The sequence below is a fragment of the Pteronotus mesoamericanus genome, unplaced genomic scaffold (genome assembly GCF_021234165.1).
Source record: "Pteronotus mesoamericanus isolate MK-2021 breed Mesoamerican mustached bat unplaced genomic scaffold, CSHL_Meso_final scaffold_85, whole genome shotgun sequence".
Taxonomy (NCBI): Eukaryota; Metazoa; Chordata; class Mammalia; order Chiroptera; family Mormoopidae; genus Pteronotus; species Pteronotus mesoamericanus.
Window position 1 is genome coordinate 4779355 of NW_026555329.1, and position 25431 is coordinate 4804785.

General features: G+C 38.5%; 1 protein-coding gene across 1 annotated transcript in view; it reads right to left on the reverse strand.

The window, feature by feature from the left end:
- STK31 (serine/threonine kinase 31) overlaps nt 1-25431 on the reverse strand; it is a 63800-nt gene that overhangs the window by 28614 nt on the left and 9755 nt on the right. Inside the window, exons 5-11 of the mRNA XM_054564007.1 lie at nt 24799-24957; nt 22835-23190; nt 20897-21071; nt 14416-14531; nt 12738-12897; nt 8970-9092; nt 1336-1515 (exon numbers count right to left, since the gene is read on the reverse strand). Coding sequence (XP_054419982.1) covers nt 1336-1515; nt 8970-9092; nt 12738-12897; nt 14416-14531; nt 20897-21071; nt 22835-23190; nt 24799-24957 — 1269 coding nt within the window. The remainder of the gene's footprint in view (nt 1-1335; nt 1516-8969; nt 9093-12737; nt 12898-14415; nt 14532-20896; nt 21072-22834; nt 23191-24798; nt 24958-25431) is intronic.

The following is a 25431-nucleotide window of genomic DNA, read 5'->3' on the forward strand; positions in this document are numbered from 1 at the left end:
TTATAACTGGAGCAGAGCATTAGCCTACACATTGAGCAATGTCGGGAAATAAGAATACACAAGAAAGATAAAGTACTGCCCTCATATAAGTTATGCACCAGAAAGGAAAAAAAGGTACAGATATATCACACACCTAAAAAAAAAAAGATTTTTTTAAATGTAGTTCATGGTTAACAGAGACGAGAAAACAATGCAGAAAGGTATGGGGTGGGGGCAGGGGTGGAAGAAAACAGAGACAAGAACAAGATGTTTTGGGGGAATAGTAGAAGCAGCAGCCTGAGTAAAAACTGGTATTTAAGAAGAATCTTAAGTGCTCAGGTGGCAAGCTTAAATCTAAAAGGTATTAAGCAGGCAATGTTATTTCTTGAACAAGGAAGGGATATGATTATACCTAGTATTTACTGATGACTTACCAGTATTTAGGAATCTTGATATTAAAGACTAAACCGAAATGGTTCCATTTCATTAGAAAAACAAGGTATTTTCTATGGGGAAATAAACTTTATAATAAGGTGCTAAACAGCATAAAATCAGGGGCCCAAAGTATAATACAGGACATACAGATTAGATATTTTCCCCCCCAAACAAAGCTAGAAATTTGTGTTTGAAAGCCATTCCCGCAGAGAAGATCCATGACCCGATGGGTGCCCTTGCGCTTGCTAAGGAAGCTGAAAAGCAGACAGAAGAACACAGAATCAACAACTAAGTGGTTTAAAATTCAATTAGAGTTCTGAGTACATTATGCAAACCCACATGTTGCCCTGCTTTTGGAAAATTACATTCTGCCTTTTATAATAATAAACAAGAACTAAAAGAATGATAGATAAAACATCTTTACTAATATCTAGTATAAACTGAAACTAATATTCTCCATTTATTTTAGATAGCTTTAAGACATTTAAAATATCTAAAACTCAAAGACTTAATGCCAATTGACATAGCATTTTAAGCATGACTAGTTAGCCAACTCACATTAAAACACGTCTTACTGAAAAAGAAAACAAAGAGGAACAGTCTCCTAGCCTCTAAAGCACATGTATTTTTACATACCCTTATCTCTACATGATTGCTGCAAAATACACACTACTTCTAATAAACCCCAGTGGTGTTGTCTTACACCTACCACGTGGTTGACATTGTTTTCACATATGTCCTGAACAAAGACTACAAATACGTACATTCCTCACTCCTCCATCCCAGCACATTCTCATTCATATTCATTTTCATTCTCTCTTCCTCTACTCCCCTCTCTCTCAGAAAAGAGGTAAATTATCTTGGGGGGGGGGAGTTTTTTTAATTCCCTGGTCTATGCTGCTGGGCGAGGGCTCTCACTACCTGTACGGTGCTCTGGAACCACGCTACGAGACACTGTAGGGAAGCCTCCGTTTCACGTCTAACACTGGTGAACTCTTCTCTTTTATCACACTTCCAGTCATAAAATTTCTTCAGTGTTTCTTCAGAGTTTGTCCCCTCCTTTGCCTGTCCATAGACTGCTTCTAAAGAGGCTGACAAATCCTGAAGAGAGATATTTCTGTTTATTAAAGTTTATTAACTTCCTATTAGGATTCAAACGCTGTATTAGAACTTGAGAGATGGAAAAGTAGCATGTTGAATCCCTATCCTTGAGAATTTTATATATAAAACACAATAATTAGACAAACATAAAAACATAAAACCTCCTAAGAGCTGACTTATTTGGATTCTAATAGTAAAAGTTTATTAAGTGAATTAAGGTTACAAATAGAAAGCTTTATGTTGTTAGGTCTTTAAGTAGAAAGACCCCTCTCTTCCCTGACTTTAAATTAGAATCACTACTGTTTCATCCTTACATGGAAGTTTCCAAGTTCTACTGCTTAATAAAAATAAACTACACACCAAAATATACAAATAATTCCAATTAAGGAATGACAATACACATAGATATGTACTTGAAAGCATTTTTAAAAGGACTGGAAGAGACAAGAGTGCCTGCTGGCTCTCTCAGGGAATCAAACTCTAGAAGTGTCACAGATTCAAGAGGAAAACTTGATTCCAAAATTTTTTATCACAAAACTTGAGAAACCCTCGGAAATGCAGAAGATAGTTTAGCACTAAATAAACACAGTGCGTGCAAGCAGGAAAAGGCCTGTACCCCCTGGTGGGCAAGAACTTTCTTCAACAGGGGGCGAGAAAGCAGCAATACACGCAAGGAGCAGCAGATGTACACAAGCACGACAGGAGCCTCGGCCAGGCAAAAACTGTAGCTAGTACAGAAGGGGTGCCCAAGCCCTAAGCACTCTCTTTTCCTTCCTTTTCCTCTGAACACCTGATAGCGTTTACACCCAGGGGCAGCCCCTGGAAAAGAGCCATGGCCGAAGCAGAGCAACTGGGAGGCCCACTAAAGACTGAAGATCATGTACAAGAGAAGCCAGACCTCCACTCTATTCCCTAAACCCACCTGCAGTCTCTGAAGTTATGGTCCAAGCTCCCCCAGCCTTCCCTGGGTGCCTCTCCACACCACTCCATCCCTCCACAACAGCACAGAACTGAGACAGCTCATGGTTCTCCAAGGGAATAGGAGATCCTGAGGTACAGGGAAGGATTAAAGTTGTAACTCATATAAACACTCTGAAAGAAATGTAACAAACTAAGCCACTTTATAAAAAGGAAGCAAAATCAGTGGCCCAGATAATAGCATTAACTCAAAATAAGCATAACAAATATTCTCAACAAAAAGAATGAATCTTGGAAACACAAAACAAAGCCAAGTAGTTATAAATAATAACCAACTGAAGTTATATGGTATGAAAGAAATAATCTTTGCAATGAAGAACATAGTGGATTGGCTAAACAGCAGAAGGGATCAGCTGTAGAACCAAAGAGTGAGCTCATTGTTAAGTCAAGGGTCCCTTCAAAAAGACAAAGGAAGGAATCAAAAGAGAAAGAAATCAATAAATAATTAAAAATTAAGAGGATAGAAGTTTAAATATCCATCTCACAGAAGTCCCAGAATGAGAAAAAAATAAATGGGATGGGAGAGGGAAAGGGAGACAGTATCTTAAATAATTATCAAATATTTCCTTGAGTTAAAGAAAGATATAAAATCTCAGACTGAATTGACTCAGATTAAATAGAAACTTAAATATGTTTTACTGCAATTAAGGAACAAAGTAAAGAAAAAATATTAATCTTCTGGGAGCGAACAAGGATCACAGAAGAACAAAAATCAGACTGATATTGACAATTATGGAAAAAAGAAGACAATGGAGTGTTTTTGTGAAGAATAAATGGCTTTTGGAACTATAAAATCAACTAAACAACTGTTTAAAATGCTTAAATGTACACAATTGTTTAAATAAGATATCCTGAGACACCTGAGACATTCAATAACTAACAAAGTCAACCACACAAAGAGCCCTTTGAAAGCTCTCATACAAAATACTCCCATACACAGAAAAACCAAAAGATATCCAGCAACTCACGAAATAGGAATGAGAAAATAACTCTAAAGTTTGTTATGTGTTTGAGTGAGCACATATAATATCCATACCAACCTGTGACTAAAATCCTAGACAACAACTGTGGATATTTGGTTAAGTTGGTTTTCGGAACACAGATACAGAGAAGGAAGACACACCAAAGACCAGTGAGAATATTCTATGATACAAGGCGTAGAAGGTAGAACAGAAGAAAAAAAGAATCCACAACAAACAGAAACACAAAATGGAACAGGTATGAATGATCCGTGGACATGGACAACTACGGATGCTGTGGATGGACTATGGGAGTTGGCGGCGGGGGGAGGGGCAGGGGGGTGCTGGGCAGAGAAGGGCAGAAGGAAAAAAAAGAAACTGGGACAACTGTAATAGAATAACAATAAAAAAATTAAAAATAAACAAAATGATCACAGAATTAAGTTGTAATAAAAGACTAATTATAAATATATAAATCAATTAAGTTGCCCACCAAGAGACAGGTGTATAGGTTGGACTCTTTTTAAAATTGATCCATTAGTGTGTTGCCTAAGAGGGATATTTAAATTGGGGAGGGGGGGATGCAAAGCAAATATTAACCAAAAAGACAGGTGAAAATGAAATTTTAAAAGGAAACAAAATTTTATCCCAAAACACCTTAAGGAAAAATAAGGTCACACAGTGGTTAAAAAGAAAATACTGTTTAAAATACACAGCGATCATGAACACATTAACACTCACCAATACAGCATTGAAATATTTTGAACAATTTAAAGAACTAAAATATAAGAAAATACATTAATTACAATATATAACAAAAATATCCCAGAACTCATAAACTGATGAGGCCAAAAACTAAGCAAAGATACAAAAGATGAAAGCTTAAAATAATAGCTATAAAACAGGAACTACAACCAAGAAAACCTAGAATATACTTTCTTTTTGAACTTATTATAAGGATCAGAAAATCAACCATGTATTGTAAGCCACAAAAGAAGTCTCAATAAATGCTGAGGAGATCAGAAATCATGAAATTAAATTGCTTTGGCTGACCTTCATTACTGAAGTTCTGTTTCTTAATTACTTGAATATAAATAAAAATCAAACTATTTCTCAGCAAAATAAAGAGAAGTTTAAAGAATATTCTTATGACCTAGGGGAACAGAAAGACGAACCAGATGTAGTAGAAAGTCTTTTAAGATCCAACTTTAGAAAGAGAAGAGCTTTATTTTTTTTTTTTAATTAATTTATTTACTTTTTAAATACATTTGTCTCTGCCTTCCCCCCCCTCTTTCCCTTGCCCCCTCCCACCTTCCCTCCCTCAGCTCTTCCCCTTTGGTTTTGTCCATGAGTCCTTGCTATATGTTCCTTGACTTTCCCCTTCCCTTCCCTTCCCCTGCCCCCGCCTTCCCTCTTGTCTCTGTTGATTTCTTTTCCTTTCAGTATTGCTGGTCATATTTGCCTTGCTTCTTTGCATTGTTGGTTAGGTTCCGCTTATAGGTGAGATCATATGGTATTTGTCTTTCGCCCCCTGGCTTATTTCGCTTAGCATGATGCTCTCCAGTTCCATCCATGCTGTTGCGAAGTTTAGTACTTCTTTTTTTCTTTCTGCTGCGTAGTATTCCATTGTGTATATGTACCATAATTTTTTGATCCAATCATCTACTGATGGGCATTTAGGTTGCTTCCAACACTTGGCTATTGTAAATTGTGCTGCTATGAACATTGGGGTGCATAGGTTCTTTTGTATTGGCGTTTTGGTGTTCTCAGGGTATAGTCCCAGCAGGGGAATCGCTGGATCAAAAGGCAGTTCCATTTTCAGCTTTCTGAGGAAATTCCACACTGCTTTCCATAGTGGCTGCACCAGTCTGCATTCCCACCAACAGTGGACTAGGGTTCCCTTTTCTCCACAGCCTCGCCAGCACCTGTTGTTTGTGGATCTGTTTATGATGGCCATTCTGACCGGTGTGAGGTGGTACCTCATGGTGGTTTTGATCTGCATTTCTCTAATGGCTAGTGATGCAGAGCATCCTTTCAAATGCCTCTGGGCCCTCTGTATCTCCTCCTTAGAAAAGCATCTGCCCAGGTCCTTTGCCCATTTTTTGATTGGATCGTTTGTCTTCTTGGAGTCAAGTCGAGTGAGTTCTTTGTATATCTTGGAGATCAAACCTCTATCTGATGTATCATTAGCAAATATATTTTCCCAAATGGTTGGCTCCCTTTTCATTTTGCTGATGTTATCTTTAGCCGTGCAGAAGCTTCTTATTTTCATGAGGTCCCACTTGTTTATTCTTTCCTTTATGTCCCTTGCTTTAGGAGACATATCAGTGAAAAAATTGCTGCGTGGGATATCTGAGAGTTTCCTGCCAATGTTCTCCTCGAGGACTTTGATGGTGTTGCGACTTATATTTAAGTCTTTTATCCATCTTGAGTTTATTTTTGTGTATGGTGTAAGCTGATGATCCAATTTCAATTTTTTGCATGTAGCCATCCAGCTCTCCCAACACCATTTGTTGAAGAGGCTGTTATTGCTCCATTTTATGCTTCTGCCCCCTTTGTCAAATATTAGATGCCCATAGAGACCTGGGCTTATTTCTGGGCTTTCTATTCTGTTCCACTGGTCTATGGGTCTGTTCTTGTGCCAGTACCAGATTGTTTTGAGTATAGTGGCTTTGTAGTAGAGTTTGATGTCCGGTATTGTGATCCCTCCTACTTTGTGTTTCTTTCTCAAAATTGCTGCAGCTATTCGAGGTCGTTTATGGTTCCATATAAATTTTTGAAATGTCTGTTCTATTTCTGTGAAATACGTCATTGGTATCTTAATAGGGATTGCGTTGAATCTATAAATTGCTTTTGGTAGTATGGACATTTTAAGGATATTAATTCTTCCAATCCATGTGCACGGTATATGCTTCCATTTATTTGTGTCTTCCTTAATTTCTTTTTTCAATGTTGTATAGTTTTCTGCATACAGGTCTTTTGTGTCTTTGGTTAAATTTATCCCTAGGTACTTTATCTTTTTTCGTGCTATATCGAATGGTATATTTTTCCTGATTTCTTCTTCTTCTATTGCATTGCTGGTGTACAAAAACGCCTTTGATTTCTGAATGTTGACTTTGCATCCTGCTGTTTTGCCAAATTCACTTATTAGGTTGAGGAGTTTTTTGGTAGAGTCTACAGGGTTCTCTATGTACACTATCATGTCATCTGCAAACAATGATAGTTTTACTTCCTCCTTTCCTATCTCTTTCTCTTTTATCTCTTTCTCTTGTCTGACCGCTGTGGCTAGGACTTCCAATACGATGTTGAAAAGAAGCGGTGAGAGCGGACATCCTTGTCGTGTTCCCGATCTTAGTGGGAAAGCTTTCAGTTTTTGCCCGTTGAGTATGATATTGGCTGTAGGTTTTTCATATATGGCCTTTATTACGTTGAGGAATGCCCCATTGATTCCCATTTTGCTGAGTGTTTTGATCATAAATGGGTGCTGTACCTTGTCAAATGCTTTTTCTGCATCTATCGAGATGATCATGTGGTTTTTGTCTTTTCTTTGATTTATGTGGTGTATCACGTTTACTGATTTGCGTATATTGAACCATCCCTGCATCCCTGGGATGAATCCCACTTGATCGTGATGGATAATCTTTTGAATGTATTGCTGGATGCGGTTTGCCAATATTTTGTGGAGGATTTTAGCATCTATGTTCATCAGCGAAATTGGCCTGTAGTTTTCTTTCTTTGTAGGGTCTTTATCTGGTTTTGGGATCAGGGTGATGCTGGCCTCATAGAAGGAGTCTGGCAGTCTTCCCTCCTCTTGGATTTTTTGGAATAGTCTGAGAAGGACAGGGGTTAGCTCTTCCTTAAATGTTTTGTAAAATTCTCCTGGGAAACCGTCTGGCCCTGGACTTTTGTGTGCTGGGAGTTTCTTGATTACTGCTTCAATTTCCCCAACTGTTATCGGTCTGTTCAAGCTTTCTGTTTCTTCCTCCTTCAGTGTTGGAAGATTATACTTTTCTAAAAATTTGTCCATTTCATCCAGATTTTCAAATTTCTTGGCATATAATTGTTCATAATAGTTTCTGATGATCATTTGTATTTCTGTGGTATCAGTTGTTATTTCTCCTCTTTCATTTCTGATATTATTAATTTGGGTCCTCTCCCTTTTTTTCTTGATGAGTCTGCTTAAAGGTTTGTCCACTTTATGAATCTTTTCAAAGAACCAGCTTCTGGATTGGTTGATCCTCTGAATTGTTCTTTTTGTCTAGAAAGAGAAGAGCTTTAAAAACAATCTTCGCTGCAAACCCTTACCTATGTTTACTAACAGTTAATGAGAAGAAATAAACCTTCACAGGCTAAACTAGAAGTTGCACTGCAGACCACTGCCCTTTTCTCAGCAAGGCTCCACCGCTCTGGAAGAACGCACGCTATTTATGCAATTCCATCTAAGGAAATGTTTCAGCCAGGGCTCCAATGGTTCCGGAACCACACACAGTACCACCAAAACGACATCTTCACCCAGAACAGAAAGACACAGTGCCCAGGTGGCCCTGAATATTCTCCAACTTGCTAGGAAGCTCACTCCCTGCGGTCCAAAATAAGACAAGGATACCAGCTAAACATGGCTACTACTCAACTTGGTAGTAACTATACTGACCAAAGCAGCAGAAATTCAAATATATATAAAATGTAGAAAAAAATACAAGAAAGTTATTGTTTTCAAATGATACAACCACACACAAAGCTTAAAGAGTATCAGTAGAAAACTGAGAACTAAAAGAGAGTTCAGCAGAGTTACCAAAGAGACATCAATATATAAAAATCAATAGTATTCCTATATACCATCAAAAATAACTAGAAACTAGAAAGATAATATTCACAGAAGCAACCAAGAGGAGAAATATCTTGGAGTTAAACAAAGAAAACACATGAGGCCTTTTAGAGAAAAATTTTAAACATAATTAAAGGACATTAAAAAAGGTCTGAATAAGTGAAGAGAAATATTATGTTAATAGGTGGAATGACAAACGGCCATGCTCATTCATTCCAAATTAAAGTCATTGCTGAGACGGCAGGACAGAGCGGAAAACGAGGTTCCCCACCCCCATATTGTACTCTAGCCCCTGACCATGGACCTCAACAGTCCTGTAAGCGAAGGATCGGGGTCCCTCTCCCTGACTGACACTTGGCCTTGCTGGATTCTCCGCTGGAACGCAATGGGCAACAGGGGCTCACATGCCTGCCTCCGCTCCTGCTTCCCCAGTGGACGCTGCCCTAGCGAGCATGAGCAGTTCACCTCGTTTGCAGAACAGATACATGTAAATATATAAACATATTAAATACATTCATATGAAATTTTAATTCCATTAAGAAGAAGTGAGAATTTATCAGAGAAGAAAAACTTCTGCAGCCATCAGTTCTACCCGAAGTCTCAAGGAAAATGCTAATTTCACCTCTCAAATGATAAATATGTATATTTCATGTGTAATGTAATGTATATTTAATATCTTTTTAAATTCCAACCTGCAATGCTTTCAAGCGTTTACTAAGAGGTAACTCATCTACTTCCAGAATAAAAACTTCTACTGCTGTGCACAGCTTCTGTTGCATGTCATTTCTTCTGGCAATCAAAATATTCCCTTCATTCTGAAGAAGGAGAAAAAAAGAATAACCATCATTAATAAATACATGCAGTGTTTTTTCACACATTGACCTATATGAAAACACTGACCTGCTAAAAACAGTAAAATTTAGGGGGTAACATGGAAAAGAAGGAGAAGGGTTAAGGAACGTGTATAAAGGACCCACGGACAAAGCCACAGTGGGGAAGGATTGAGGGTGGGAGGTGGGGGTGGGTGGGGCAGGGGAAAGTGGCGGCGGGAAAATGGAGACAAATGTATTTGAACAACAAAAAATAATAAAATTTTTTAAAAACAGTAAAATTTAGCATTATATTCCCCAAACGCAGTAGCAATTACAACAAACACCTCTTTCCTTACATCTCCTAGATCAACAAACTGACGAAGAGATTCCATTCCCTTAATTACCAAAATAAGACATTTAAATTCAGCAATCCGGCTCTGCGAATCTTTATTTTTTCCCATTATTTCTGCAAAAATGAAATTTGTTTTTCTTAAGAAAATTATACCAAGTTCCTATTATTAATTAGACACTGCCTCTCTCCTACTCCCATACCATCCTCAGTTCTTTCTCTACTTGTCCTTCAAGATTCAGTCAGTCTCCACCAGACTGACTGAACCTCCAACTTGTCCAAGAGGCTGTATGTGGAAACAGGCATGCGAGGGAGAGCCAAGAACCCTATGCATTCATTCCCTCTATTATAGTCCTTATGAACCTATATTGATACTGTCTACTTATATATCCCTCCCATTCCCTAGAAACATGAGAGAGATCATGTCTTAAACAAATGTGTGTCTCCACTACATATAACAGCATCTAACACATACACTTAAAACCTTCAATTTTCGAATATGCTTTTTTGGTGAAGCTCAACAAACCATTTTCTTTTGTAAAGACAAAAGAAAACCATCTCTTTCACCAAAAACACACATAGCAATCAAGTTAAGAAACGGTGCAAAATATATAAATGGAAATACCAATACTAAAGCCCAAATTATATAGTAATTTATATATATAGTAAAGGAAATAAAATGTCAATTCTGATGGCAATTACGACTCTATATTTATTCAATAACCACTCTTCAGCTATCAAATGAACTTTAGAACAATGAAGCCTAAAAGTAAGTCCTACAACATCAACAGTAGCAAAAACAAATATTTGCTTTAAAAAAAATTACAAAACCTTTGTTCTACTGAAATACCAAGTCCTAGAGCTACAATAAGTCCTCCCCTCTGTCATGAACCACTTTTCCTCTTCTTAAGCCACAAAAACAAAATAAAAATAAAAATGTAGTTCTTTTTCATCTTATTACATAAAATACATTTTGAAATATTTTAACATTGGCAGTACAGTTTAAATGGAAAGAGAACAAACCTTGTAATCAACCACATATGGGTTCAAATTCCACGTTAACATTTAGAACTATGTAATCTTGAGTAATTTCCTTAAACCCTGTGACCTTCGATTTCCTCATTTATAAAGTAGGCAGAAAATGACCATTTTAAAAGTAAGTGTAAGAGCAGAGGGTATAGGGGAGACTTGACTTGGGGTGGTGAACACACAATACAATATATGGATATATTATGAGGGGGGACCCCCAAAAACCAGAATTTATTATAAAAAACTGTGTATTCATTCTTACATGTTGAAACTTCAGTCACCTTCAAAGTACTCTCCATTTGATGCAATACACCTATTGAGACATTTTTCCACTGCTCAAAACAGTTTTTAAATATGTCAATTTTGATGCCTTTTCGTGCTTCTGCCATTTTTGTTTCACCTCTTTCTTCCACACTGAGAAACGTTTCTCTTTGAAGACTTTTTTTTTTCCGGGGAAACAAAAAGTTACTTGGAGCAAGGCAGGTGAATAGGGAGGGTGGGGCACGGGGGTCATGCCATTTTGGGTTAAAAACTGCTGAACTGCGCTGCGTGGGCACATACGCTCATAAATCACTGTCTTTTAAAATCAGTAGACGCACTGAGTCTTCAAAAATATTCACTGAGGCCAAACTCGGCCTCTCACACCCCCGCCAGCCGGTGCACTGATACAGACGGGCACCTAGAACACTCGCCTCGCAGGGGAAGTCTGTACTACAAGGGCCGCCCTCCAGAAGATAATTCCAGCTTCTTAGGGGGTTCCTCCCTTATATAGAATTATACAGCTCAAACCTACATAATTTTATTAACCAATGCCACCCCAATAAATTCAATTTTTGACAAAAATAAGAAAAAAAGGTTAGGATAAGAAAAAGTTTATAAAGTACCCGTATTATTGCCAGTGTTTCATAGAGATTCAAAAATTATTACTTATGTCACTTTTTTCATTCCATAATCAGAAGTGACCAATTAGGGTCTCATAGGCAGACAAGCAGGCTGACAACTGTAGGGACGGGAGTGTGGTTTGAGGGGCGGGATGCGGGGGTGGAAGGACTGAGGAAAAACCCACGGGCACAGACAACAGTGTGGGGACCGCCAGGGCAGGGAGCAGGGGAGGTGGGGGAGGGTGTGGGGAGCATGAACGCTGAGGGAAGGACACTTGATTTGGGCTGGTGAACACACAGGACAGTGTACGGATGCTGTGTTGTGAAACTGCGCACCTGAAATCTGAGTAATTTTGTTAGCCAGTGTCACCCCAATAAATTCAAAAAAAGGACAAAGTGACCAGTTAGGGTTCAATATGTAAATTAACCCGAATCTAACCATTCTCCAAACTAAACGTTCCTGACATTTCCAGAGGCCTAGCCATCCTGCTCACTGCTCATTCAGAGCCAGTGAGGTGGCCAGCGGACCTAGCTAGGAATGAAGAGGGAACGAGACTTTCAGAGTACAATCCGACACTTACAGAGTCCAAACCCAAGTACAGAACTCACAGGTACTGTGGAAAGCTATGACTGTTGTGGCAAATATCTTTATGTAGAAAACAAAGAGTTCTGCTCAGCTTAACATAATAAACTAAAGAAAACTGCAAGAGGAACTAAAGATACGTGTACCTATGCTAATAAAGAATGCATGGGAAATACCGCATTCTTCACAGCCCTCCCCTACCCCCGAAAAACCGCCTCTCGACAACGAGTGGTTATGACAGCCTTTCGCGGTAAAGCCGAGTCCAAAGCTGCAGCATGAAACCCGCCACCCAGGCCAGAAGGCAAGATCCTGTCCGCAGGTCGGGGAGCCACCTGGCTCACAAGCCTCATGTTCCTCAGGACCGTGTCTCTTACAGGCACAGCCTCCAGGATCCATCCCGGTCTGCCTTGCTGGTCAAGAGAGTTCCACCAAGTATTCGTAGTTTAGAGTTCCTCCCAGTCCAGATATAATTTACCAATCAGGGTTTTGCCTAGTAACTCTGTTGCCTAGTAACATGACTAAAATATAATTTTATCAAATTACCAAGGGAACAGAGAGAGGGAATTAACCAAAGGTCAAATTCTCATGCAAAAGAGGAAAAGATTTTGTTAACCCTTTACCCACAATCACTATTTCCTACATTTCTTACAAGCAATAAAAGGAACCAAATTATGAACATAAATATACTATAAAAATTAAGATTTCATGCAACGTATCATTCATCACAGTATTTGCAGTCCTGCTTTCTCAAAAGACACCTCATGGTCAACACATAAAAATCATAATTAAAAAAATTCTTAACCCACCACATTTTGACAAGTTTTAATCTTCTCCTGAGCCAGATTGTATTCTGCCCAAATTATCTCTAATTCATTCAAAGAAGCTGGGATAGTAAAATACTCTTCATCCAACACTTGAATAGCATCTGAAAGGTCATTTCCAAAACGAACGCTGATGTTAACACGTCTATTTTTTTAAAAAATAGAAAAAAGGAAAAAATCAAGAAATTTTTAGGCTGGTATGAGAAAAAGTTGTGCATAAACAGTAATGGTCTGAAATTACTATTTACAAACCTCGCTATTAAGAGGTACTTTTTCAAACTTAATTTTTTTTATTGTTCAAATACACTTGTCTCCGTTTTCCCTCCACTACTTTCCCCTGCTCCACCCACCCCCATAAAACTTTATATAAAATCATAAATAACTTTGACACAAACCTGTTATTAAAACATATTTAAGGGGGAAAAAAGTATTTTTTTAAAACCTTTAATAAAAGGACTTCAGAAGTCTGTAGAATGTAAGTGATATCAATGAACCTTCAATTCTTGCCTCCAGTTAGATTTGTAAATGTGTTTTTCCAAATTTTAGACTCAGTTAACCTTGCGTACCAAGACTGCAGGCACTTAGCTCATTGGATACCCTAATAAGCAGACCAGCATTTGTAGAGCTTAAATAAGAAATTTTAAAAGAAAAGCAATCAGAGCGGCAAGGCACTGACAAAACTAACAAGGCCTACCCATATTCTTTTTTCAAGCTTCCAGCTGGACTGCCACGATTTGAGCAGTTCATTATTTCTTCAAACATGGATTGAAATATATTGGATTGTTTTTGTCCAAAGTGCATTTCACAGTTTTGCCAGTGTAACCATTTAATTTTTGGTAGTGCATCAAAGGTTGATTAGCCTCTAGAGGGACCAAAATGCTCGAACTATTTAGACACTTATACACCAAATATCAATTGATGGATTTACTCTGGAGAATGTAAGTTTTCACCTGACAAAAGAATATGCAGCATTTATTCAGGGCAACTTCTTAGTGTTCCAAAGCCCATGAGAAAATGAATTACTGGTTTCTGTTTTGTGCGTAGCATGAAAAGGGAGCTAAGGTTGTTTTGAGAACTATATTTTCCACATCCAGAGAAGTGTAACAAATTATTCCTAACCAATAATAAAGCAATCCTCTATTAAGATAAAATACCTACATAATTCACACGCGAAGTCTGAGAAATGCTGAATAAACTCTGTACAAGACTTGTTAATCAATTTTTTTTCTTCTCCATAATGGCCACTTTTCTTTTGACTCTATGAAGACCACTTTTTTTCCTTCTTTAGACAGAGTATAATTAAGTGATTTAGATTATTAAAATCTTTAGTTTCCATATAGGCCTGAAAACAACATTAAGCAAAACAACTGGACACAGCAATTTCCCATGTGTAGATTTTTAAGTTTTACTCTCATAGATGACTTTGGGACAATAAAACTCCTTGTAGTCACAACATAACACTGACAAAAACACTGCATTTTGACAGTCTTATGTCGGTACACCCTGATTCTCAAGAAAGAAAGGATATACTGAAAAATAACTATTTTTAGTTTTCAAGTCATAAAAATACAAAGATTAAATTTAAAAGCAAAAAAAATGGTGGGCATACAATTTAAACAGAGCACCAAGTAATTATCCTTCTCAAAAATATGGTTTTACCTACCTAATTTCTTTTAATCTTTCAACCTTAGCCGCCAGGTTTTTCATTCTGGTACCTACACGAGTCTTCAGAGTGCTTTCTAAACGTTTAGTCAAGTCCACGATGGCTGCTTTCTCTTGCTGAAACAAACAACAAGCACATCATAGTGAGACCCACATAGTAAACTGTATTTCTACTGTTATTTAAGTGGTTTTTTTAAGAAATAATTATAACTTCACAGGTTATAAAATGTTAGGCCACAGGATAACAAACACTGATTTTCCTTATAACTGGGATCTGAAAAAGATAATCTATTCCAGTCTTCTGCCTTCACACAGACTAGACTCATATTTCATCGTAATAAGAAACCAAAAAGAAACAAAATTTCTCATGCTGTATGTCTTAATACTTAGATTTTAAAAGGATAAATAAAAGGTCCTCATTGAAACAAATGATTATCAATGACAATTTGTTTTTTTTTTGATAGAGTCATGCCATTTTGCATTACAAAAAAAAAACAAAATATCATTTCCTTGACCCAAGCTAGATTAAACTCCCCAATTCTGAGTGGTATCTCAAATATATGTCTAATATAATTATCCAAAATAATGTATAGAGCTGTAATATGGATAAAGACCTGGTAATTTTATTTTAATAATAATGCAAACCAATTATTACATAAACATAGAACTTACATTATTTAAACAACATGCTCTCCAGTCCTCATATTCTCTCAGTTAAATACAGAGAGCCAGCATACACTCAAAGTCTATTCACAGGAGACAACCCTCCGCATGCTCATGCCCCCTAGAACGGGGGAACCGTGAAGGATCAGTGATGTTCATTCTTAACTGTTTCTACCCACTGTGATTGTTAGACTAATTCCTCTAAAAGTTACATACATCAAAAAATAGGAGGGGGAAAACAAAAAGTTGTTAATCTTTCAAAATGTTTTTAATCCTTTCCAGAGAGTCTACAAAAGCAAATTTTTAATACAAACTGCTAATGAATTACATGTAGACAAGAACGATAAAATACTAAGGAAATGAGTTGTTTTATCTTAAAAGAAACTGTGAACTTAGATTGTTTCTCATATCTTAAGCTTATTAATCTATTTGTACAAAAAACTGAAAATTAGGTACAAACTAATGAGTATGGTTTTTAAATCAAAGAACAAGATGGCAGCGTAAACGCAGTACTCGTCTCCTCCCACAACCACATCAACATTACAGCTAAACTACGGAACCACATGGCCCTTGATTGTATCATTCAGATCTGCCTGAAATCTAGCTGAATGGAAGTCCTACAACTAAGGATGTACAGAAGAAGCCACACTGAGACTGGCAGGAGGGGCTGGAGATGCTGGTCCCACACTCACATGTGGCAGATAAAAATCAGGAAGGGTATCTCAGCTGCAGAGGACCCCCATGAGAAGCGAGGGGTCCCAGCCCCACACCAGCCCCACACCAGGCCCCAACCCGGGACTCCAGTGGCAGAAAGACAAGTCCCCATAACTTCTGGCTGTAAAAACCAGTGGAAACCAAGGCTGAAGGAGGTAAAGAGCTTCTGAAGTCCCAGGCAGCAGTTCCTCATAAAGGGCCCACTCACGGACCTACTCAGACTCACTCCTTCTCAGGGCTGGGCAGCAGCTTCAAAGTCACCAGAAACATATGGGGAGGAACTGAATTGTCAAATTGTTCCTTTAATCCCCCCGTGCCCCCACAGAGCCAGCCGGCAGGCACAATATCTGAAACTCCATCAACCTGGCTCACACTGTTAGCCCCACCCTGGTGATTCCTTGCGGCCCCTCACCCACCCAACTTTCAGGCCCACCAAAGCTATTCCAGTGGCTTTTCCATAGGAATGGCCTAAGTTGCCCTGGCCAGGTAACTCAGTTGGTTGGAGCTCCACTATAAACCAAAGGGTTATGGGTAAGATCTCCAGTCAGGGCACATACCTAGGTTGTGGGTTCAATCCTGGGTCAGGGCATGTATGGGATGCAACCCACCGATGCTTCTCACATAAATCTTTCTCTCTTTCTCTCTCCTCTCCCACCCAACCCCTTCCTTAATCTCTAAAATTAATGTACATATCCTTCGGTGAGGATTAAAAAAAAAGGACTATCTTGGCTCATTTTCCTAAAACCTCCCAAACAAGCAGCGTCTGGCCTCAGCATGCCCCATACCTCTCCCTAAGGGGCCCCAGGCCCGGCACTTGCAGCAGCCAGGCTTGCTTTGCAGCTTAGCATTGCCTGCGTGCCTCCAAGCCCAGCGCAAGTAGTAGCCACCTGCAGGTCGTTTTGTAGCTCATGCCAGGTGGCCCCAGGCAGAACACAAGCAGCAGCTGACCTTGGCCTGCAACTCCTGGGAGGCCCCAGGGCCAGCATATCCAATGGACAGCTTCAGACCATGTTGAAGCACCACCACCCAACCACCTCCACAAGACACACTCAAGAAATGGACTCAGGAAGCACCAGAGCCCTGCTGAAGTAAGTCCTCCTCTTCGGTGTAGACCCCTGCACAGCTGATCCTCCACAGTGGCCAGAGGTTAGTGGTTGATGGTCAAGTCAGTCCTTGCCACTGACTGACCTAAGGACGAAGCCCTCCCACTGACGTGCCAACAGCAATCAAGGGTCAAGTAAAACAGGAGGGTATACGTAGCCCACACAGGGTATACCTGGAGTGTCCCGGTTAGGTGAACAAGGTTGTACTACTGAACCCTACAGAACACCTTCTACATTAGGCTACTCTACCAAGCCTAGTGACACAGCAGCTCTACCTAATATGTAGACACAAACATAAGGAGGCTGCCAAAATGAGGAGACACAGAAACATGGCCCAAATGAAAAAAACGGAACAAAATTCCAGAAAAAAAATCTAAATAAAATAGAAATAAGCCATCTACTAGATGCAGAGTTCAAAGCATGGGTTATAAGGATGCTCAGTGAACTTCATGTAAACCTCAACAGCATGAAAAAAGACCAGTCAGAAATAAAGAATACATTAACTGACATGAAGAATAGTTGACAGGGAATCAGCAGTAGAGTAGATGAAGCCAAGAATCAAAACAGCAATTTGGAATACAAGAAAGCATTAAACACCCAATCAGAATAGGGGGAAGAAAAAAAAAAGAATCCAAAAACATGAGCATAGTGTAAGGAGCCTCTGGGACAATTTCAAGCAGACCAACATTTGCACTGGGGGTGGCAAATGGAGAAAGGAAAGTAAGAAACTGAAAATGTATTTGAAAAAATAATGACAGGAAACTTCCTTAACTTGGTGAAGGAAATACAAGGTCTGTCCAGGAAAAGTCCAGCCTTTGTTAATATAATGAGATCAGTTTGTTTTGCACGACAATGTAACCTGGCAGCCATGGCAGCCAAGGAGAATGGGCTGAAATGTGCGGGTGTGAACAATGCCAACTTCACCGTACTAGTCAGTGGGGGCGGGAGACACGGTTCAGTGAGCATGTGCACTGCGTGGTTCTCGCATTCAAAATGGCTGAGCAAGGAGAGCAATGAATCTGCATTAAATTTTGTGTTAAGCTTGAGCATTCCTCGGCAGAAACCATTCAGATCACTCAGGAGGCTTTCAGGGGCAATGCAATGAGAGCAGCAGTGCAAATAAAAGTGGGGCACAAATGCTTCAAAGGTGGTCGAGAATCTGTTGAAAGCGATCCACATTCTGGAAGGCCTGCAACAAGCAGAACACGTGACAATGTTGAGCGTGTACAGGCTGTAATCAACAAAGATCAGCAACTGACAGTGTGAGGAGAAGCTGATCTGGGGATTGCAAAAACTACTGTGTCCAAGATTTTGCCTCAGAATCTTGGCATGAAATGTGTCATGGCAAATTTCATTCTACAGCTTCTGCTACCAGAGCATAAGGAACATCATGCTGCAGTTGGTAGAACTGTGTGAGGTCCCAAGGAGCCTATTTTAAGAGGACAGAGGTGTCACTGTCCTATGTACAACGTTTCTTGTATCTTCTTCAATAAATGTCTCTATTTTTCATGGTATGTGGCTGGATACTTTCTGGACAGACCTCATAAACATACAAGCCCAGGAAGCACAGAGAGTCCCACACAAGATAAACCCAAAGAGGCCCATACCAAGACACATCATAATTAAAATGCCTATGGTTAAAGACAGAGAATCCTAAAAGCAGCAAAAGAAAAGCAGTTAGTTACCCACAAGGGAGCTCCCATAAGACTCAGCTGATTTCTGAAAAGAAACTTTACAGGTCAGAAGAAAGTGGCAAAAAATATTCAAAGTGATAAAAAGCAAAGACCTACACCCAAGATTACTCTGCCCAGCAAAGCTATCATTTAGAATCAAAGGACAGATAAAGAGCTTCTCAGGTAAGAAAAAACTACAAGAGTTCATCACCATGACACCAGTTTTACATGAAATGTTAAAGGGTCATCTTCAAGAAGAGGAAGAAAAAATGATCAACCGGTATTACATGAAATGTTCAAGGATCTTCTTTAAGAAGAGAAAGAAAAAAATGATGAAAAAATATGAACAACAGAATGGCAATAAATATATATCTATCAACACCTATAAGTGAAATCTGTTCAACAAAATAAGCTAATGAACAAAATGAACCACAGGCATGGAAACATAGAGCAGACTGAAAGTGACCAGAGGGGATGGGGAAGGAGGACAATGGTGGAAAGAAGGAAAAGGGACTAGACAAAGAACATGTATGAATGACCCATGGACATGGACAACAGAGCGAGAATTGACTGTGGGAGTGGGGGGTGGGGGTGGGATAGGTGGAGGAGAGGCACAGGGGGAAAAATTGAGACAACTGTAATAGAATGAACATGATTTTTAAAAAATAAAATAAAAAAAATTGGAAAAAAAAGAATGGGTAAACATACTGTATTATACTGACACAATGGAATACTACTCAGCAACAAAAAAGAACAAACTACTGACATACACAACACAGATACATCTCACAGACATTATGTTAAGTGAATGACGCCAGACACAACAGCATATGTATCAGAGAATTACATGTATATAAACTACAGGACCAGGAAAATGAAACTATGATGATATATATCAAAATAGTGGTTGCCCTGGGTGGAACAGAGGATAGGCTGGAAAGAGGCACCAAGACCTTTCTGGAGTTGAAGGAAATGGTTTATATCTTCAGTATATAAAGGAGATGACCTGTAATCCATTTATCCTCTTCATGGAAGGGGACACAGGAACACCTCCCGAGAAAAGTTAAAGGCAGGTGACTAGTCTAACCTCCTTGGCAACTAGACTCTGAAAAAAAAAAACAAAAAACTACTTTCTAAGAAGAAGAGACTATCTCTGAAATGCCCTTAGCAGGATATCCCTGGCTAAAGAACTAGTTATAATGGATAGAACCTGAGATTTACTTATTTATGAGGCAGAGGTCCCTGGAGAATGCCACATATGGATTTAAGAGCTAAAGATTGAGTTAAATTACCAATGGTCAATAACTTAATCAGGTAATTTAATTATGTAGGGAAGCCTTGATTTAAAAAAAAACAAAAACAAAAACAAAACAAAGGTCAGCGTGAAGTTTCGGGGAACTCCCGGACTGGTGAACAAATCCACATGCTGGGAGAGTAGCAAGCAAGAGACACCCCTATCCCTTACCCCCTACCCCACCTCCACCGCCCCTCATAACTTCCCCTAAGCATCTCCTCCTTTTCCTTGGCTGTTCTTGAGTTACAGCCTTTATAATAAAACGTAATCATAAGTATAGGACTTTTCTGAGTTCTGTGAGTTGTTTTAACAAATCATTGAGAGGGGTGGGAGTAACCACAAGATCCCTCAAATTTGTAGTCAGCCAGGCAGAAGTGTGGGTGGCCTTGGGACCTGATCTATGCAGCTGGTGTTTGGAGCGGGGTCTTGTAAGACTCAGTCTTTAACTTGTGGTGTCTGGGCTAACTCCTGATATTAAGTGTCAAAAATGAATTGAGGGCCCTGGCTGGTGTGTCTCTGTGGACTGAGCGCTGGCCTGTGAACCAAAAGATCAGCAGTTGGATTCCCAGTCAGGGCCCATGCCTGGTTGCGCGCCAGGTCCCTGTCTGGGGATGCGCAAGAGGTGACCACACATCGATGTTTCTCTCCCTCTCTTTCTCCCTCCCTTCCCCTCTCTCTAAAAATAAAAAAAATCTTTTTTAAAAAATTGGGTGATGGGTACATAAAGATTAATTATTCAATTCTCTCTGTTTCTGGAATGTTTGAAAATTTCCATAATTAAAAGTTTTTGAAAGAACATAAGAAGAAATGTAAATGAAAAATCATTAATCTTTTAAACATCCAATGAAATCCAAAGTTTGGAGTATAGAAATATCATATATAAACAAATATAAAGTAAGAAGGAGAGAACGACAGAGAGAGGAGAGGAAGGTAAGGAAAGAAGTGGCAGAACATTTAACAAACAACAGTAGATGAATATACACATTTCCCAGCTGGTCACGCTTTACCTCCCTTAAGCCACTGAACATACCATACCTGCAGCTCCTGGGCAGTCTGTTCCACTTTCCATTCTAATGCTGTATAATTTTCAAGGAGAACCTCCTTCTCTGTTTTAAGCTTTTCATTTTCTTCAATCAGTTTCTGGTCCTGCTTAATTTTTGCCAGGCTGACATTAGATCCTAAATTAAAGTCACCGACAGGCAAACATTCCCTGTTAAAAACAAATTCACTCATTTTAAAAACCAAGCTGTGGAAGGCTGACAGAGATCAGAAATCTAAGCTAAATGATTATCTTAGGCTTTTTATACCATAACACGCCTTAAAGTTAATTTTGGAAACTAATCTAAAACCTTACATACTTCAACACTGAAACATATTTTTAATGCAAACTAGATTTTATAACTGAAATCATACTTCAGAAACAAGGCTTGCAACACTCAAAGAAAATATATTCCAACTTCTTCAAAGCAATATCAACTCCAGCAAACACAGGAAAAAGCAGTCTGTCTCGGTCTCTTCCGATCCCTCCTCCTCGCCACCCCCACTCCTGACACTTTAGTCCCTAAAGCACTAATAAAATCCCAACAGCCAGCTACATCACCTAACATATGGCATCATGACTTGGATCATGATACAGAACGGTTTGGTACTTATGAACACCAAATACGGCATTCTGCTTCAATTTATGAATCAAAATTATCTAAAAACTGAACCCCTTTTGTAATAGTCAAATTCCATCACAGTAAGTTTTCACAGGAATAACGAAGAGCCTCTCTTAATAAAAAGAAAGGCAAATTTCTAAAATTCATTAAAATATTTCTAAAGCTACAGGAAAAACTTTGAAGCTCATTTGAAATTCTAGCTCTCCCTGAATAATTCAGATTTAGGGGTAGATTCTATTTTTGATAAATGTATTCAAGAGAGCTGGCTTGCTTATGACCCAACGTCCGCTGCTGGGTATATAAACCCAAAACACTAACCCAAAAGACTTAATGCCCCTACACCCAGTGCAGCAGGATTTACAACAGCCACGATACGGAAGCAACCCAAGTGCCCATCAACCGAAGGGTACTTTCTTTTAAATATTTTACTGTTATTCTATTACAGTTACCCCAACTTTTCCCCTTTACCCTCCTCTTCCCCGTAGGAGAGTAGATTGTAAATTTGAATGTAGATTTATATGTAGATTGTGATACATATATACAATGGAATATTACTCAGTCATAAAAAATAAGAATGAAATTTTACCATTTGCAACTGCATGGATGGACCTAGAGGGTATTATGCTAAGTGAAATCAGTCAGTTAGAAGAAGATACACACCATATGATTGCCCTTATATATGGAATCTAGAGAACAAAATCTATATCAACAATTGAATCTAAAAAAAACAAAATAAATGAACAAACAAAAACTGAAACAGGCTCACAGATACAGAAAACAGACTGACGGTGCCAGAGGGGAGAGGGGCTGGGGGACTGGCGAAAGAAGGTGAAGGGATTAGGAAGTACAAACCGGCAGTTACAAAACAGTCACGGAGATGAGAAGTACAGCACGGGAAATACACTAACACTCCATATAGGAACGACGTATGGTGCCAGGTGGAAATTTCAGGAGGAACCACCGTAAGACTGGCTAACCATGCTGCACACCTGAAACTAGTACAAAATAATGCTGAACGTCAAGTGTAACTGAGAAAAAAATTTAAAGAATTTTTAAAAAAGAATTGGCATGAAGAGTTGGTATATGAACTTAAAACAATTCAGGAATGATTTTTCTTTCAAAATGGCTTTTAATGAAAGCATTCCTACTAAAGAAGAGAATAATAATACATGCTTGAAAAAAAACAGAAATAATTGGTGTCATTCCTCAAAATCACTGACATAGCTGAGGACCCAAAAAACATAAGCCTATGCCAAGGGCTCCTACCGTGAATTAAAAATAGGTAAGACTAAAACCCCCACCACAGACTTACTTTGGAAATGTCACATGATTTCTCGCATCATTTTCGTCCTTTAAGTCCGGGGCCTGCCTCCCACTTAATCGCCCCTTGGGCCTGCTGAAGGAGGACTGGTTTGACCTGTGCCCCCACAAAGGGATGGGGCCTTTGAGGTTCCTGAGAGCAAGCTGGCCAGGATCCGACTTTTCCTCACAGACGCTAGGGCTGGAAGTGAGTTTGCATTTTTCTGCAAATCCTTTCTTAGCCACCTCTTCCCCTATATCCACAGTGCCATACTCAGCCTGAGCAATAAGTGTTCCATCTTGATAGGTTGCTTTAATTCTCATTTTTATCTCCTTTTCAAAAATCAAGCTCCCCAAAAAGGTTCTGCCCTAAGAAAGACAGGGAAAAAAGACATAACCAGCTACAGCATGTTTTTCTTCACTTACTTTGTTTCCACCCAGTTTTTCCAACAATCATATTTATTCATTCTCAAATCTCTATAAAAGTGGTCTTACCTTGTTATGCAAACATACTTCCACATGTATATGAATATATTCCAATTATACACTTGCTGAAGCAGAGCTAATACCTGTATAGGCATCCATGTTTATAAATGTTTAAATATGTATCAATAATACCCCTACATAATTTTTTTTATACTAAGCAAACTATATTGATCATTTTGGCCCCAACCAAATGTAATGATGTCCTCAGAAGCTACAGCACATAAAAATAAATGTTGCTACCTAGAAAAGGCACTAACATTCAACAAAACTTTAAAAATATTTTTTAAAGATTTTATTTATTCAGTTTTAGGAAGGGGAAAGGAGGGAGAGAGGGAGAGAAACATCAGTGTGTGGTTGTATCTCGTGTACCCCCTACTGGGGGACCTGTCCCACAACAGACACGTGCCCTGCCTAGGAAATGAACCGGCAACCCTTTGGTTCGTAGGCCGGCACTCAATCCACTGAGCCACGCCAGCCAGGGCTAAAAATATTTTAAAGGCAAAATCAGGTACTCTGGATTTAAAGACAGGCAAGAGCAGGAACGAAAGGCAGAAACTAAGACCACAAAATATCAACTTTTTTTTTAAATCAACAAATTGAAATTACAGAACATGATATGTTAGAAATTCCTAAATTCAAAACACTCTTACACTGAATTTTATTTAAGGGCATAATGTTTGTACAACTGGCATGAGAAGCCATACAAGTAATTATGTATTTTCTAACTTTTAAGAATTGATTGTCCATCCTGTGCACAAAGGACAGATATATTCAAAACATATTTCAAACTGGAAGATTTCTTGGCATTTAACTTTAATAAGAACCTGCTTACAGTTCAAGAATATTAAATTTCCTAAAGTTACTTTGATATACTCTAATCACCAAGACAGAACCCTGAGCTTGGAATATAATTTAATTAAATTATAAGACTACCCCTGAAATTACCAGATGTCTTCTAGAATTAGGTTACTAACCCAAAACTTAATGGAAATTAATACAAACTATAATCTAGATTAGCAGAACATCACTGCCAAATTACCATATCAAACAGTATAAGCTTCTGTCAAAATAATAAAATCTGATTAATTTATAACTCCACTAATTTCAAATATGTGATATTTATGACCAGGATTAGGTTAAAGATCACTTTTACTTAAATACTCTCTCAAAAGACAACAGAATAATTATATTCATCATTTTTTCCATCATGTAAGAGACTCTCCTTTTAAGCTTTTACAAAGAAGAAACTATTCATTATATAAATTATATACATATATACCACTTTTATATGAATATCAAGATGTTTACCTAACCAAAGATGAACACATATTATATAACTGCTTATGAATTAGTCTATAATTCATATTTTTCACTTATTTATACAGACTTCTATATTAAAGAAAATTAGTGAAATTTAACTACACTTATATTTTGTTGCAAGCACATGGTTTTACTTCCATTAACAGAAATTATTTAAAATCTGTGACTTGCCTGATCAAACTGGGTAACTTCTTGACCAGAAGGAATCTGTAGTCCCCAAAGTCTGTACTTTTTGGCAACACTAGAAAATTGCAGATCCAAAGGAATCTCAACTATATCAGATCGATTTAGAATTTCAGTATTTCCATAGTCAATGTATCTCACCAGACACTGGAGGGAAAAAATGAAACAAATACTAACATGGAACTAATATTAAATATCTCAAAGAAACCACCAATTTGCTGCTTTCTCTCAATTACCTATAAATCAAGATAGCATTTTACCTCAAACTGACAAACAAGAGCTCCGGTAATATCCTCAAAATAAGAAAAAATCCACAGTCCATGAGATCCCAGCGATTTCTATATTTGGTACCAAACAGTACTATTTCCAACAGTACCATTTCTCATTTTGTTGTTGTTTTTTTTTTGAGGGGGGGGTTAAAACAACTGGTATTAAGTAAACATAAATCTATGAAGCTTATGGCCCCCTCCTACTTGGAAGGTTAAAATCAATCAACATAATTAAATTCAAGTTGAAAAGAAAGGCAAAGTTATCAAACTTGCCATAATAAAATTAAACACAGTCGAGCCCTGACTGGTGTGGCTCAGTAGGTTGGGCATCATCCTGCAAACCAAAAGGTCA